General features: G+C 43.4%; 1 protein-coding gene across 11 annotated transcripts in view; it reads right to left on the minus strand.

The window, feature by feature from the left end:
- KIAA1217 (KIAA1217 ortholog) overlaps nt 1–18,258 on the minus strand; it is a 1,418,769-nt gene that overhangs the window by 646,767 nt on the left and 753,744 nt on the right. For 4 of the 11 annotated variants that reach the window (XM_086941665.1, XM_086941664.1, XM_086941667.1 and 1 more), the window contains one exon: nt 4,587–4,667. The exons of the other annotated variants lie outside the window; for them this stretch is intronic. In XM_086941665.1, the coding sequence (XP_086797791.1) occupies nt 4,587–4,667 (81 nt within the window). The remainder of the gene's footprint in view (nt 1–4,586; nt 4,668–18,258) is intronic. 11 annotated transcript variants of the gene reach the window in all.

Raw genomic sequence — 18,258 nt, forward strand, 5'->3', positions numbered from 1 at the left:
ACAGGCCAGCATGCTAAAAAAAAAATAACAATCCAGAGACTGGGGAACCCCATGCAAGCTACCACTGCAGGAACTACTTCTAGGGATGAGCCAAGCATGCACTTCAGCAGACAACTCCTGCGGTTAGTCCTACTGGCTAGCCACACTATTTTCGCTTCTTTTAAATATTTAGATGTGTTTTAACTGCAACACAACAATAACCTGTAATCAATAAACCTTTTTGGTTGCTAAGTTGCATTGCATAAACATTCATCCAGCAGAACTTCTACAGGGTATTATGTTGAATGTAAACCACAAACACAGCAAAACAAGCGAAGTCAAATTAACCCTGAGTGGTATAGGGAAATGCACAACTCAAAGCTGTACCGAGGGCTATTTGCTTCCATGATAGTTGTTAATACTTAATTAAGTCAGAGTGGCAGCCAGACTGCCCTTTCATTCGGATCCATTTACAAAATATTTATCTAAACTAGGCCCTGCCGATGGAGCGGGAAGTGAGCACCAAACTGTAGGAAATTTGCTATCATTGGGCAGCAAAGGTGGTTATCCAGAAGAGATATGTGAATTCCAAAATGGAATGCTAGCTCAGCAAACATTTTTTTTTACACTGCACAAAACAGTTTTGACTGGTGCAATTTCACGTCTTTGGTGGTAAGTTAGTGCAGTGGTAGGCATAAACTCCTTTTACAACCATATCATAAAAGCAGGCAGAAGGTAATGTGTGAGAATAATGTTTGTCCATATTTGTTGCGTGGCATTTTGCACTACATTACTGCAATGTCTTGCTGTTGTGTTGTGCTGTGGGGAATAAAAAAACCAGACTGTTTTCTTGATCTAACCACAAGAAGACTACAGAAGCAAAACCTCTGATAAGCAGAGCAGCAAGCAATCAAAAACATAAAGGACAGAAGAAAGGGGGCTATGCTAGAAACAGACCAATATCCCACGCAAAGCCTGCCTTCTGGGAAACAGACACACAGGACTTCCGAGTGAGAAGATGGGTATTTATGTCCTCAGGCCAAGGTGAGAGGCTAATCCATGTTGCTAAATTTAGAGGGCTGGGGTGGTTCCCTGTTTCTCAGACGTGACACCCGCTCATAATGTGTAGACTGCAAAGAACAAGCAGGTAAAGTGGTAATGTGGTATGACAGTGCCGTAGGGCACACTGCTAACTATGGCCTGCCCAAAACGCTGGATCTTCCAGTGGAATATTCTATTCCCAAATGGCTGAACTCGAACAGAGAAATCACCTTGAGAGTCTAATCTCACTAATTGTTTGGCAAGTTATAGATTGAGTAAGGGGGTTTTAAAGAAGAGGGAACTTTTACAACAACACTAAGTGATTAATTAGGTGCAAATGTGATCCTCATAGGAGACACCAGTCTGCAAAGTAGGTTAAAGATAACTTAACAGCTCAGACGGGGGGGGGGAAGGGAAGGGAGGGGGGGAGGGGGGTTCTAAGGTGGAGTCATGAACATGCATGATAAAAACTGTTGACCCATGTGTCGAAATACTTTATAATAGCCTGGTTTAGTGTTTGGTGGATGGATTGCTCCATCACAAACGTGGCACATATCCTGTGCGGCTTATTACAAGGACCATGGGGTATACTGCACTTTTAATAAGACGGGCAGGATATCGGTCATGTTTATGACAGAGTAGCCTGTGCCTAACTCTAAACCAGGCTCTGTTTTGAGAAAAATGAACAGACCCGAGAGACATCTTCATAAACAGAAAGGAAAAGACAGTTTTGTGCGTCGGATGAGTAACATGTGGTAAGGCCCAGTACCACGTTGCAGCATTTGTAAAAATAATTGCACAGTATTTACAAACAGAGATGAAGAAGTTCTGGTGTACTAGAAAGGGTTAGAAAGTAACTACAACATTCATCCGATGGAACTTTCCTTACCACTCAGGGATTGCCAAGGTGAAGCTAAGAGCTACTCAGGGGGTGAAGTATAGGAGCACCCCAAACAGATCTCTGCCTGCCTTTCTGAGGGGACCTCTATGAATGAAGGGATTTCCTCAGATCATGGGCCCTCTTATACTGCAGCTATATTGCTGGGGTGTGTCTGTGAATCAAAGATGCTTTGCAAGGAACATCAGGATGCTTATGTGTAAGTGTAAACGTGGGGCAATTGACCGCTGTAGTGCGAAGTTCTCGTGCAAGGCCCATATCACCATTGCTTCCCCGGGCATCTTGTGGCTGCCACTCCCTTTTCATCCTGCACTTACACATTGAGGGTGCCCCATTGTCATTATGTGTCCTTTGGTGCTACTTCCCTCATTACTGAGTGGCCCAATAAAGCTTCTGTATACCTGCAAGGGAGAGGGCTGGAATATGTTCATTATCATTACCTGAAGGGGACAGGGACGGACTCAGTCTCCTGTACCTTGCACTGAACAGTGCACAAGCTGCGAGGGTTGGGATGGCCAGTGCCTGCTATTTGCATGTCCACCTGCCCAAACACATGCTGAGGAACTAATAAAAGGTAGCACAGAGGGAGGGTAATAATGCAAGGGATGATCTGGCTCTGGATTTGTACTCCTTGGTCCCAAAACCAGGCCAGAGAGCACATATACTTCTTTTAGGCCTCTCTGGAAACCTGGAGTAGGGGGGAAGGTTAGGGGGGCAAGCGGTACATCCCATACCGTTCCGTCACAGCATAAGCCTCACTGAAGATGAACCGGTGATCTCTGGTTGCCCTAGAGAGAGAATACATCTGGATGGTTGTATGACAGAGGCACACATGGCTAAACCGCCAATGCCTCTTTAGCACAGCCGGAAGAAGAAAAAAATGTGTCAAAACAACGAATTACTTTACGACGCAATTCTGTGGTAAAGGCATGACTGGTAAAGGGATGTGTGGTAAAGATCACACCCCAGCCCTGAGCCCTAAAGCTACCAGACCCCCCTGAGCCCTAAAGACTACTTGAGCCCCCAGAGCCATAAACACTGCCCTGACCCCTCCGACCCCTTGAAGCCCTAAACACCACCCTGACTCCCCCGAACTCTAAACACTACATGACCCCGAGCTCTAAACACTACCCCAACCCTCCTCCCTGAGCCCTAAACACTACCCAATCCCTCCTTGAGCCCTATAAATTACCCCGACCCCCCTGAGCCCTAAAAACTACCCCGACTCCCTCCAAGCCCTAAATACTACCCCATCCTCCCAAAACCTGGCCCCAACCCTACTTACCAGACCACGTCCTCTCCCCATCCTTTCTCTTCCTGTGCCCGCCCATCCCAGCATCTAGACCGTGCATTGCCTTGAGCATGCATTTGCGTGGTTAAGGCATATGCATGGATAAGGCAAGCATGGTTCTGCTTGCAGGGAAACAGCACGTGTGGCTCAGCCCGCGTTATAAAGGCTGTTTCCCAACCTGGATAACTCACCGTTAGGGTCATAGGCAAGCTGCTCAACTAATTTTGTCCCTGAGTAAATGCTTTCATAAGCAAAGGGTAATAGGCAATACTTGTTTCATAACACTTTGAGAACAATGGTTTTGATAAGAACCTAGCACAATCTTCACTGTGCTCCTAGGCCAAGTGTTGTTAATGATAGTAGTACACTGATAATCTAGGGAGCAAGGGTGCTCTCTAAGATAACTACAAAAGGTTAGAAGGTGTAGGCATTTCCATGAACCAATATTTTACAAAGGCCACTTGAATAGAAAGTGTGTTTGAGGCAGAAAGACTATTACTTTAATGCCACTGTCTTCACACTTCCCAAGCAAAAAAGGTTCACACAGAGTAGAGTGCAGTAGTGAAACTGATCTTTAGCCATTGCAACCCAAAACATAGGCCAGCCACCTAAACTGCTGTACAATACCTTGCGAGTGAATCCACTTCAAGGCACTTACTGGGGCCCACAAGGCTTTACTTACCATCCTTTGGCCCTTCTCCAATCAGTGATCCTGTGGCCTAATGCACTTTCCCTCAATTGAGAACATGTTCAACTCTTTGTTGCCATACCCTTACACTGTGTTGAACTCTGCTAATCAAATACTCTAGTTTCACCGCCCACCATCTTCTCATCAATGTGCTAAAGAAATAACCTGGCTTTCCAGGTTCAAAATTGTATAGGTTAACTAGAGTGAGCCCGTCCATATATCAGAAACCTTATTTGTGGTCAATATCCTGGCGCACGTTTTCCCACGTGCTGCACAATTTCAATAGTTTGAAATGATGCTAGGGGATAAAACCAAAGCCTTGCAAACCCTTTTCAGGGAATTTTATGATGTCGATACATTACTAACAACTCATAACAAATGATGAATGAATAATGCAAGAATAGGGATGAATAAAGTGCATTTATGGATTTATCAGTAGTTATTAAAAGTCACAGCGGGAGTTGACATGCAGTGCAAACAAGATTCACGCAGTTAATAAAAACAATGGAATTGTTTTAAATGAAGCACCCTTTTTTTGATATAAAGTCATCATAAATTGAGGATGCAAGGAGAAATACATTAAAAAAAGGTTTTATTAGAGAATGCTGGTTATGATGCAAACATCACACAGTTACTGGAAACGAGCTCAGTCCGACACACAAAGCAGTAGAAAGAAAGAAAGTACTAACTCTCTGAGAGGATTCAATTTTCAGCAAGTACCTTTGAATGTCAAGTTCGGAATGAAGAGAGGCCAACATGCAACTCACAGCCTGCGAATTGAAAAAGGAGAAATGGGGGAAAGGAAGAAATGTTTACAAGAAGAAAACACTGAAGAAGAAAGTCAAGCAGAAACGGAAGAAATGAAAAATAGTAAAACATTACAAAAAAAAAAACACATTTTCAGGGTCAGTAATAAATCAGCTACCAAAATCCATTGCTGTATAATTCACTTGTAGTGACAGCTATCATTTTCTTCCTGTGCTTGTTGGAAAGCAGAATACTTATATTCATAATTAACACTCTGCTCCCTACTAGGCCTGAAAGGTATTGCAAAAAGGAGTATATGGTTTTGAGTGCTTATTCATATGCACTTAGTATCAACTCATCCTCCTGAATATTTGTTACTATCTCATTTCAGATATTCTCCGATTTTATTTACACACTGTAAGAGATTGTACAACTCTGAATTTCAGAATTCACTGCCTGGAGCTCGCACAGAGGGGAGGTTTGGAGCCGGGGCACAAAACATTTTGGACAGGTGCTATGTCATGTCCTTGGTGGTAAGTTAATGCAGTGGTTGTTGCAAACCCCTTTTCCCACCATACTATGAAAGCAGCTTTCTGGAGGTGGTAATGCGTGACAAAAATGTTTGTGCATATTTGTTGTGTGGAATTTCGTGCTGCATTATTAGATTGTCTTGCTATAGTGTTGTGCTGTGGTTGTTGTGCTTCCTTCTGTTAAGCTGTTTTGCTGTGTTGAAACCGGTTATGTTTTAGTTGTGTTCTTCTTTTTGTGTATGTCATTGTGTAATGCTCTGCTATCTGACAGATGCTGCTACATTTCCAGCCGTAAGCAGCAGATTTCTTTCATATTGGTGTGAAAAGCAGCCACATACCACTATCTAACCTCCACTGTCTAATTTATTAAAATAGTGCTGCTCCAAAGTTTCAACTATTTAAGACACCAGCCACCTCAAAACTGTGGCAGGGCCCCTATCACTCACGTCCACCTGGACAGATTATCGTGGCAGATATGTTGGTATCACGGGCACTTGGGATGGTCAAACCATTACCTTTATGTTGATATATGCAACCCCAGGCTTACAAGTCACAACGTTTACTGACCTCAGTACTATACTGCTAGCGCTACCTGATGGGCACCTAGTGCTCGGTGGAGACTTCAACTCAGTATTATCTGGCTCACTTGACAGACACCCCCCTCGCACAATACCTCACACTACACACTCTTTTTCCAGTTTCTTGGAGGCAGTGGGTTTAGTGAATGGATGGAGAACATACCATCCGGATAAGATTCAACACACCTTTCACTCCGGGGCACATAATAGCCTCTCCCGCCTGGAATATATAATTGTCCCAGCTCCACAGGTCACGCATATCCATGAAATCTGACATCTAGCCAGAGGTATCTCTGATCATTCCCCACTATGGGTCCACATAGTCCTTGACCTCACACAAGTAGGACGTGTTGCCCCTATCAATCCATGGTACCTCAAAAACCCGAAAATACGCAAAGACCTAATTAAGTCCATTGACAACTACTTCCTGGAGAATGAACACACTGTTGTTTCCCCACACATTTTGTGGGAAGCCTTTAAAACAGTAGTCCGGGGTCAGGCCCTCTCCCTAATAGCAGGATCAAAAAAAGACACAACAAAAGACGTCTCCGGCGTGGAACAAAAGATCTATTGTCTTGAACAAGACTTACATTCTGGCACCACTCCTGAAGCCCTTCACACACTCTGCCTATGACATGACGAATATCGGGCGCTGGTCACCGACCGTGCCAAAATAATGGGACAGGATAGGCTGGGCCGGATCTACGACTGGGGGGACAAGGCTGGATAACTAATTGCCTGGCTAGATAAAAAAGAACACGCTAGTAGGCTCGTCCCGAAGCTTAGAGATACTGACATGTCCCCCATAACAGACTCCCAAGACATAGTTAACCAGTTCGCAGAGCACTTTCACACGGTTTACAGTTCGGTGGCACCATACAATGAGGCAGACTCCTCGGAACTCCTGAGAGACATCTCCCTCCCTGCACGCTCGGACGCTGACCAAGTGTTTATGGATAGTGATCTCACCGCTCGCGAAATAGCGCTTGCGATACGAGCGCTGCACCCGGGTAGTGCTCAGGTGGCCCGAATGGTATCCCGATCGAACTCTATAAGCTCCATCCAGATAAATTAGCCCCCTATCTGAAATCTATGTTTGAGGACAGCCTTGAACAGGGATTTCTGCCTCTAGACTAGAGAATTGCAACCATTGTCACAATTTACAAGGAATGGAAACCCAAAACAGACTGCGCCTCCTACTGCCCTATTTCATTGTTGAACGCAGAACCTAAAATCCTAGCTAAAGTACTATCTAATAGGCTGATCAAGGTAATAGGGTACCTAGTGCACTAAGATCAATCAGGATTTATGCCAAGAAGGAACACTGCTGTAAATCTGCGCAGAGTACACTGGGTCCTGGCTAGGGCACCGACCATACGAGAAGAGGCAATCATAGTCTCTCTAGTTGCCAGTATGGCCTTTGGCATGCTTGAGTGGCCCTATCTTTTCGCCATGCTCACAAAACTAGGTTTTGGGCTGAGTTTTAGCCGATGGGTGTGCCTACTTTACAGCGCACCTATGGCTCAAGTGGTCGTGAATAACAAAAAATCTGAGACTTTTACACTTAGCCGAGGGACCCGTCAGGGGTGTCCCCTCTCTCCCTTACTATTCGCTCTTGCCCTCCAACCCCTAGCGGCGTGGATCAGTAGAGATCCAATGATTCGTAGAATGCAATGGTCTGCGGACTGGGAGGACCATATTTCTTTATATGCGGACGACGTCCTTCTGTATCTCACGTCCCCCTAGAGGTCCCTGATTGCTGTTTTTGACATCTTGGCCATTTTTGGCAGGTATTCCGGGTTTTGTATCAACTGGCAAAAATCTCTCCTATATGTCCTCTATGAAGGTCCTCCTCCGCTACCTCGAAACTGCCCAATACCGATAATCACAGAAGCTTCAAATACCTAGGTATATTCATTTCCCTTGATCATTCCCTCTGGTATGCCCGTAACCTTGTTCCCCCACTGCAAAGACTCAGACGTGACATCACAAACTGAAAGTCACTCTCGCTCTCACTATTAGGCAAGGTGGCCCTTTTTAAAATGATGTACCTACCCCGCTTCCTGTATATGTCTTACAAAACGCGGCAGACCCTGTCCCAAATTCATATTTTAAAGAAATAGAAGGGCTACAGCGAGACCTTCTTTGGGACAGAACCCGCGTATTGCTCTACAAAAACTCACGCTCAGTTGGTACGACAGAGGAATCGGATTGCCTGACATTAAAAAATATTATTGAGCTGCACATCTTACAGCAATAAATCACGGCACATACGGTCGCCCTGACGACCCGGGGTTCAACATGGATCGATGGCTTCTTCCAAACTGGACCTACACCCGAGCATTATACTCCAAACCGGACAGGTACCCACTTACTGGTCCTACCAACCACACAGTTAAAATCTGGCATTCCACAACCAAATCATCGGCTGGAACCACAGGTTACTCTTGCCACACCTCTGTGGGATTCACAAAAATTAGGAGACTTGGGGAACTCTAAATGCTTTGGCAAGTGGGAACTAATTGGCCTTTCACACATTAGGGATCTTTGGTACACAGGGGGCGTGAAGCCCTTCGACACTCTCCAGCGTCAATACGAACTGGAAGACTCAAGAGTTTTTTCGATACCTGCAAGTCCGACATGCATTGCAATCAGTGTCGCAGTGAGACTCCTCTCCGCCAGATTTCTCCCCACTGGAAGACAGACTACTCAATGGCCATTTACCTGAAAGGGCCATCTCCCTGATCTACCGAAAACTCATTAATAATATGGAAGATCCTCTGCGTTCACTATGAGAAAAGTGGACCGGAGATGGTATTGAATTAAGACTATTAAAGCTGGAAAATAGCGGTCTCCTCCCCCAAAACTGTTACGATCCCAGCTCGTCTCTGACTGGTGCAACTGAAGATCCTGCACAGAATTTACATAACAGGTCCCTAATTGATACACATGGGTGGGTCAGCAGACGGGTCTTGTAGGGGGGGATGCACCCAAACGGGCACATCCATGCACATAATATGGCACTGAGAACCCATCCAGGAATACTGGCGAAAGATACACGAAGTAATAAGTGAAACGTTGGAGGTTGAAATTAAGCCAGAAGCGTCCAGATGTCTCCCTAACATCTGGGAGCCCACTGACCTCACCACTCACACTACACAATGGGTCACACTCAGCTATATGGTCACCAAGAGGAACACTGCTCAGCTCGGGGGGGCCTCACATTCACCCACTATCACGGACTGGAAAAAAGACCTTGATTGGTGTATGCTGAGAGAAAAGACAGTATACAAGGCCCGAGGCTGCCCCCGGAAATGGTCCAAGATATGGGAACCCTCGAATGAATACCGTGGCAATATATGTACTCCACCCCGCAATTTTGACTGTGATGATTCCCCCTCCCCGTGATTTCCAATGAGCTATCCTACTGTATCTGTTTATATATTTTGTTTCACTGTAATCTCTTCTATTGACTTTTGTGGAACTGTACCTTTATGTTGAGTCTGTTCATAAAAAGATTTATAAAAAAGAAAAAACTGTGCTAGAGACTGTGGGCCAGATTACAATCTTTTAGCCTGATGCAATATTATGTCTTAGGTGGTTATTTAAAAGAGTGGTTGCTTCAAATACCTTTTACCTCTGTATTATGAATATGGAATAATGGAGGTGCTTAATGTGTGCCAAGAAAGTGTGTGCATTTTGTTGTGTGTGTTGTGGTGGTAATGTGTTTGGCTATTTTTGTGGTGCATTACTGCATAGTGAGTTTGTTGTGTTGCATTTTGTTTTGACTGTTTTCTTGTGTATATTATTGTGTCAGTTTCTGTTGTTTACTTCAGATATCTCAATAAATGCAGCTTCATTCTAACCAAAAGCAGCTTGAGCTTTGAAAGTTCCAGTGAAAGCATCTATTTACCATCGTAATAAATGGTAAAATATCAATGCTCCAGCCTTTCAACTTCTTAAAACAACAGCCAGCTCAAAACGGTGCCACACACTATGTCTTAATTTAGAGTTCCCAGTGATTGCTTTATGAGGTACAGCCCCATTCTTAAACTAGCACTTGCAGTGTTCACTTTATGTCATACACCTGTAGTGTTAATTACAATCTGAACTGCCTAAGTGACTGGACAATTCAGGGGACAAAAGCTAGAGCCAGCAGACACAAAACAACTTCATGCAATATTGCACAATGCAATATGCTCTGCAGAACCGTACATCCCTCAGGTCAAATAGTTGGTTACAATAAGCTAATTATCCCGGGTTTAATTGAGCATTGATTTTCATTATCATAAGACTAAACCGATTACTATACCAATCATACTAAAAAGATTACCTCCCTCATATTTATTTTCTCAATTATACATATTTGTTAAGGTAAAACATTTACTGTTGATTTTCCCTATCAGCTTTTTGTTTATGAACCACTTTATTTTGCCATTATACTCCAGTGTGTCTTATAAAATTGTTTGTGTGTACTTTAAAATAAAGTTTGCCTTTTTATATGATCGGTGGGCCTTATGATGTTCAAACCCCTTTGTTGATACAACCACAGAAATTGGGATTTAGGGACACAAACCTCAATTAACCAAATCAATATTTGAGTATTTCCCTGGCTCTAACTGACATTAACCATTGGCAAAATCTGCCACACTGGCAGATTTTGTGATAATGGTAAATGTGGGGTTAAGGACAGAAACACGGATGTTCACATGACCAGGAAAGGGACTGCGAATGGTCCAGTGTTGAAAACCCATAAAGTTGCAACTTTGTGGGATTTCACTAACTTACCCTATTGTCTTTGCACCAATTTGCAATATGTATCATTGGGTCTAAAAGGAGCAGAGGAGACCATGCAAATTAGGTGTGAAAGATTTCCTTCAGTTTACTCTTGCGGTACTCTTGGTTTCATCCTAAATTCCAAGAGTGAGCCAAGAAAAAGTCAGGCCTACTTTTGGAGTTGAGGAGCACTACAATAGTAAGTCACACCTACTCATTGCAGAATCTTTGTGAATTCGGGCCTTAAATACTTACAGGTAAAACATTGTTTCTTGTGAAGAACAATTAGAAGAGCTATTTCACAAATTTGCCATGCTTACTCACTTGGATAATCCGCAGGAGTGAGTGTAGGGCAGTAGATGTATTCATTAAAATCAACAAAGTCAACACTCCTGGGAATTTTTGAATTCCTCCAAAAGCTGGAAATTAACTGAAATGTCAGAGGAAACATACTTCAGGTAGCATTTGCAGTTTATAAGATGTTTGTGACTGGGCTCCTGTATCCATGAACAGTGCACTTTTGCTTTATCTCAGAACCACTTAGATATTCAAATTTAAATCGGTAAACTTCGTCCACTTTATATCAGTTTCCAATTACACATTTGATAATATACCTTGAAACGAGACAAATGGAATTGAGAAGTTACTAAGCACTACTCGAAGAATAGCTGTACTCTATTGATTTGAGTGATTGATTGCAGTGGATTAAGACAAAATAATTGACCTCTGCAAAATGAAGCGCTGAGCCTTCGAAATTCCTGCAACTGTGGCGAAACTTACCAAATTGCTTGCACTCAGACATCAACAAGACAACCTCACAGATACAAAGCAGACCTTTAGCCAAGCAGGACCCCCTTGAATTTATTGAGGCAGATTCCCAAATATTTTGCTATGTCATGTTCCTGTAGTATTTTGGGAAACCAGGAGTACTACAAGAGGAAGTAATTCCACTTTTAACAAAGTCTTTGTGAATTGGGCTAACTGTATGTACATTTACCTTCATTGGAAGTCTTAAGACGCTGACATGGAGCCAGTCCTACACGACCTAAGTTGGTCACACCCAGACAAGATGGACCAATGTTACACAAGGATGGAGAAACCAACCATAAACATACCATTACGCCTACATTATAGGATTTGCATGCTGCACAACCTGACTCCTTCACAAAGCCATCACAAACAAAACACACCTTCCTGGAGTATAAACCCCCTGAATTTGGAGGACTTGTGTGGCCTTCATTGTAAATATTAGCAATGTCATTTCGCCTTTTAAAGGCTCAGGTGCCTTACCAAATGCCCCTCACTACACTAGCCTTTCTACATTTGTGCCTGTATAAATCACCTTTATTTGAATGAAACTTTAAATTCAAAAAGAAAATTAAAGTAAAATAAATTACAAGCTAATTTCGTCAGTAGCTACACATTGGCTGTTGACGTTGAGAACACCGAATTATCGTGTAGGGGCATAAACACGTAGTCTTTGTTCATTTGCCAAGTAAATCATAGTAACTTTTAATCAAAAACGGGGAGGAGGGTTTCTTCACTTCATCCTTGAAAAGTAAAACTTCAAAGAGCAAGTGGGCAACGACAGACTGGTGGCTTTCTATTCTTTTTGATAAGGGCGGAAAGAAATCATATCAAAGGTTAAAGTATTGACCATTTTAATATCTTTAATTCAAACAATTAATATAGTCTCCTTAAAATGCCATTCCTGTACAAGCAATATTTTGTTGCCTTCCATTATTTATTAAGCCTGAACTAGAGGCCGCTTCAGCTGTCTGCTAATCCCTTGTAGTAAACAAAAATAACATTTGATAATACACAACAACAACAACAGCACCACCACTAATAATAATAATCGCATTCATATATTATACAAACATAAAGGGGGTTTGGATCAGCCTCTATCAGCCACAGCTTAGGTAAAGTGTCATTCACAGTCTGGATCGGCCCACGTTTAACCTTTTAGTACATGTAGAGTAGGCAAAAAGTCAGTCTTTTCCTGCTGTCACATTGGTAGTAGCGTAAATCACATTATGGATCAACCCACATGACAACCATTCGTCGCTCGGGTGTCAGATCTGGTGAGTGACAGAATCTTGCTTCTTTATTTCAGACACCAATTTGGAAAGTGGGACAAGCGGCAACGGGAATCAAAGATGCCAATCTGCACTGCCCCAGCACCTCAACCTGCAAGGGCTAGTGAAGCCGACTGAGGAGGTGTGGTCTGAGACACATCACTGATCTCTCTCATTGAGAATCAATGTGAAGGGCTCAAGTGGCGCACCCACACCTGACCCTTCACCAAGGACCGTCCCACTGTGGAAGGCAATAATAGCGATATTGTGTGGATCTTGTTAAGTACATCTATTTTGAAGTGAGATACTTTTTTTGTAGGAAGTAGTGGGTGTCCTCCAGTAGGGTTATTAGTCCTGGTTCAATTGAATGCATTATTCTTGTAAGATTGGGCTTTTAAAATATTGTGCATAAAAATATAATTGTTAATAAAAAAATGGGCCTTGACAATGTGCTCACATCGTGAAGTAGAGGGAAATCTGTCACTTTATTTGCCTCTATATTGTCACCAAGGTATTTGCTTTGTGGTAATTCTTTTTTTAGGTCTCGGTTAGATAGCGCAGGCGCTGTCTTGAAGAGCTATGTTGTGTTCACTCTGTGGGCTTCAGCCTGCCCACAGGCTTCCCATTTGCTCACTCCATCCTCGCTCTCATATCCTTTGTCCCCAGTTGTTCATGGCATGCATGCTTCATGCCTCCTCTTGGGTTCAGCCCTTCCCCAGAGCATGGACCGAGTTCTTGTGTCCATCCACTGCTGACGTTTTAGGAGCGACTTTTGTCTTTATGTTTGAGCACTCTCCAGGAGTGCTCATATTTTTACAAGCTCTTTGTTTGCCTCCCACCCAGGCTTCATATCAAAGTATGTATACATTATTAAACTGCACTAACGGGAAAGCAGCAACATTGCAAGCTAGTGTTACTTTTTGTTGTTGTTGAAGTTTTAATTAGTGCAAATGAGACCCAAAGGTATTGCAGCGCTTTACAGGAACACTAGTTGCATTACAGACGGACACATTCATTTTTAGGCACTGAGCGATTAAGTGATTTGCCCAGAATCACAGGATGTTGAGCCTCCCGCCGACACTCAAACCTGGTTTTGCAGCTTCAAAGATGGCTACTCTGGCCATTACACCACATCCTGTCCCTACAGAATATAAACATGAAAACTGCACAGTTCCCCATTTTGTAGGTATCGATGATGGAGATTGTTTTAATTTCTCATTTTACACCTCCCACCCATCTTTCTCTGCTCTTTCACTCCTGCTAAACAGAAAATAAATCCGGCCTGAGCCAAGCTCGGCCTGCCTTGCCTCTCTCACTTTCAGAGACAGTAGCACTGGGCCTTTGGTGCATGTGTGCACTCGTGTGTTATTTCAGGGAAGAAAAGGACGCAACTGCCATACTCTTAGGACTTTTACATGACTTTCAGCCATGCTGAACAGCAGCCATGCTGCTAGTTAGAATGGCTAAAATAAATCATCATTGACAACACCAATAGCGCTTGGATCGCTGAGACCTACTGGCTTTGCCAATGCTTGTTAAGATGACTGACTTTGCTGGCTCACTTGCCTGCACTGGGAAAACGTTTTGATTGATTGATGGAGCATGTGAGCAGTGGCCTCAGGGCCCTCAAAGCCTATCAGGCATGTGTGAAGTAGTGTACTAGAGCCTACCAAATCCAGTGAGTAGTGTAGCATAACAGTAGTTTTTGCTTCCTAATGCTCCAGTTGTGATCTGTACAATATGTGCCAACCCGTTAAGGTGAAGGTGTACTACTGTATGACCAGGTTATACCTTGAATCTTTTCACTTCTGATTCATAAGAAAAGCTGGTGAGAAGCTGGCGAGAGGCTTTGAGAGCCAAGCCGGAGATACACTTTACCACGCTGGTTGTTGGCCTGTGTTCAGCTGGAGATGGCAGTGGTTGACTGCTGCCTCTAGCTCTTGTCACAAAAAGTGCCACATGCACTGGATTTCCTGTTGGTGTGGGCCTGAAGGTACTGTTATTGGTTAGGCATGCAATCTTCAACGTGGCCTTAACATTATTAGCACTGAGTAGAGCTGCTTGACATCCCATGTTATAACGTGCAGGATTGGCTCAGCCTGGAAATGTGGGCATTGTAATAATGGTATAATAGATTTCTAGTTTGTCATTGTTATAGAACGTTAGTCAAAACAAAGCCTTAAGTATACGGCTGAGATATAGCATCTTGTGGTTATTTGAAGAACAATTGTGTATAGCGCATGGCTACCCGGAGGCATCCCAGCGCTTTTAGACCTGACATCAGGGACAGTACCATTCAGTGGAAACAAGAATGTCTTCAGCCGTTTCCTGAAGGCAAGATGGTTGGCTTCAAGCCTAATGTTCTCAGGGAGTTGGTTCTAGATTTTAGCTGCATGGAAGGAGAGCTGGCGACCACCCATGCGTGACGGCTTCACCCTCGGCGCTCCCAGCAAATTAAGATGGTTAGATCTCAGAGTTCTGAGAGATTGATGGCGGCGGAACAGAGGACGAAGAATGGCCGTCCATTATTTGTTATAGATTTATGAGCCATACACATGGTTTTAAACTAGATCCTTTCTTGTATCGGGAGCCAATGAAGAGACCGAAAAGCAGCCTTCGCAGAACTGCGTCTAGGTACGTCCAAGAGTAGACGAGCTGCAAAATTCTGGACAGATTGCAATATTTTAATGGAGCCTGCAGGGGCACCAAGATAGACCGCATTTGCGTAGTCCAGTCGGGAGAGAATGAGGGACTGGACTAGCAGGCGTGTGGCCTCGAAAGGAAGAAGGACCAGAACCTTCCTGAGGAGCCTGAGCAGACCATAACAGGTTGCGGCAACTTTTCTGGCCTGAACTTGAAATCCCAAGGTGGAGTCAAGCCAGACCCCAGACTCTGAATTTGGTTCTTGGGGTTAGAGAGTGGGGGGGAAGACATTTCGGCCACCATGGATCAAGGTTGATGAGGGCAATTCTTGTTAACTGATGACTTGATGACTCCATGTCAAGGGAACACCTGTCATGGGCTACTCTGCACAAATCAATTATATTGTACTACTCCACTTGGATAAGTTAAATATAAATCTGCCAAGGTAACACTTCCAGAATTCACTAGTTTGTTAAATGAAAGCACTGGACTAGAATTCTCTTGTTGCATGACAATGAGCCATGCAGTGGCTATAGAAAAGAAACAAACACTGTTAAAGCCAATAGGTCTTGGCAATGCCCGAGCTATTGGCCTTGTCAATGTGAATGTCTTTTAGCCAAGTTGTCTAGCAGCACATCTGCTGTTCAGCATGGCTGAAAGTCACTCCAGCCCTGAATCACAGGATGTAGAGCTGATGCCGAGTCTCTTCGCCCCCCATGTTGAGTTTACTGTCCTGCCCCTTCTAACATAAAAAAGCAATATGACGTGGCATTACACTGGCCACACAGTAGCGCTTTTGTCAGTGAATTTGCCAATGAGGTCTACAAACAAGTGCAGAAGCGCATGTTGTGCTGGGTTGAGATGTTGATGAGTCATTAAACAGTTGCACCTGCTGAGTGGCTCCCAGGGTCGGTGTAAAGAGGCACCAGAGAACACAAGGTAACAATTACAGCTGTTTTTTTAGCTACATTTTTCTGTCTGTAGAGTCTCCACAATTACTAAGTTAGCAGGGGTATGTTTGTAGATTAGCATCACCACAGCAGGTAAGGTCTCACCCCTGTGGACTACTTGTAGTGGACGGACATCCACTGAGGTGGAAAGGCCACAGCACTACTCTGGTGAAGTAGAACCCCAGGGATGCTGGCAGCGAGTGCCTATTGTCACCAACACTTGCATGTGATGCACCTTTAAAGACTCTTGTAACAATAAAGCACCACAGCAGTCTGCCCATCTTTTGGGTGGTGTGGCTGAGCAACATGGGGCGCCTAGCTACTTAACTGTTAAAATACTCAGTGCAATGTAGGTGGTATACCCTTAGAGAAGTGCATACACACAGACCACAACTAAATAGGGCAGTCAGATGTCTTAAATAATGCAACATTACAAAAGCTCATATCAGGACTATGTAATAGACATATAACCTAATACACTGGTACTTCTCAGTGCTCTTCAGGCCAGGCCTAGTGGCAGCTTTAGCTGTTTGTTGTGGAAAGAACTATAGTGGGAAATACCAGTATTTGGAAACAAGCTTCGGGTCAGTACATAGCTTATCATTGGTTGGCTTCCTTGTCAATCTCATCTGCTTTCTTCCAATTCCATGTCTTTCCTTCTACTTTTGTTTGTTCCTGACCTGGAGTATAGCTTCTTTACCGTTCTTCCAATTGGATGACTTTCTCCTTCCACATCTTAGATTTCTTTTTATTTTAGCACTCCATGGAAGTGCATGTGTTTTCTCGCATTCTCCTTTCTTCACTATGTACTGCTTCCACCTTCACACCCTAAACCTGTACACATTGTATTGCTCTCCCATCCCTCAACTCATCCACTGCTTCTCCCGCTCCTCCCTGTCCCCCTTCTGTTGTTCCCCCCACCCCTTCCTGCTCATCGCTGCCATTCGTCATGGCCTTTATTTAAGCCTCCTCCAGCTCAAGACCCATGCACCAGTATGGGTAGACTGCATCATCTAAACAATAGCAGACTGTGGTCTTTCGTCTCACAATAACATATCATTCAAAGTATTGCAATGATCATATATCATCTTCACCAGAAAAAAAAACAATCTTTACTACAACAAATATTGCTAACAAGGTCAAAAAGATCAGTTATTCTAGAAGGTTGTAATAATATAATAGATTTTGTTTTTCTAATCCAACACAGCAATTAATGGAACTGACACAAGTATATCAATAAGTAGGATGAATATACACCAAGTAGTAGTAGATGTTCAAACCTCTAATGATTTTAGTCATTACTGCCAAAATATATTGTTTTAATGCATCAGCAAATGCCAGTGTTCACTGAGTTTTTGAAAACGGATGAAAATACTGCACGAATAAAAAGAAGTTATGATTAAAATATTGCCTTAGAAAATCTGAATTTGTAGATTAAAAAATGTAAACAATGTGCACTCTCTCCGGTTAAGTTTAAATCTGGGGGTCACTGGCCGTTATTTCAGGCCTTTATCCACAAGAAATGCAATTGTATGCAAAGCAGAAGCAAATAAATATTTCTCAAAGGCGGCTTTTTTACTTAATGAAACAATTCTGCTACCATGCAGAAATCTTGAATATAGCGGTTTCTCTAATGAGGCTGCCATGTCTTGGTTTACAATAACAAACATCTGGTTTACATGTGAGGGATTAAAGAATGGTGATGGATTAAACCCAGATCAGTTGACTGGGGGTGAGTGTTTGATTTTGCTCAAACGCTCCGTCCATCATCTCCTTTTGTATCACTTTGTTCGCCCTAAATTGGCAGGGTATGCTCAGACGTGAGTCCCTTGCTCACTTGGCCACTGGATTCAAGATAGCCTGGCTGATGAGGACTATGAATCCGAAACCGGTCCCAGGATGCTTGTTTCCGGTCCAGGGAGGACATGGCTTGGCAGTTCGGGCTGGACTGTTCCCATGAGGCACAGGGTCAGACTGATTTACATATGGCCATGTCTGAACTGGGGTGGCTGAGTGAGCTAAAGAATGGTGATGGATTAAACCCAGATCCGTTGACTGG

Source organism: Lissotriton vulgaris, chromosome 10 (assembly GCF_964263255.1).
Source record: "Lissotriton vulgaris chromosome 10, aLisVul1.2, whole genome shotgun sequence".
In the NCBI taxonomy this organism is placed as follows: Eukaryota; Metazoa; Chordata; class Amphibia; order Caudata; family Salamandridae; genus Lissotriton; species Lissotriton vulgaris.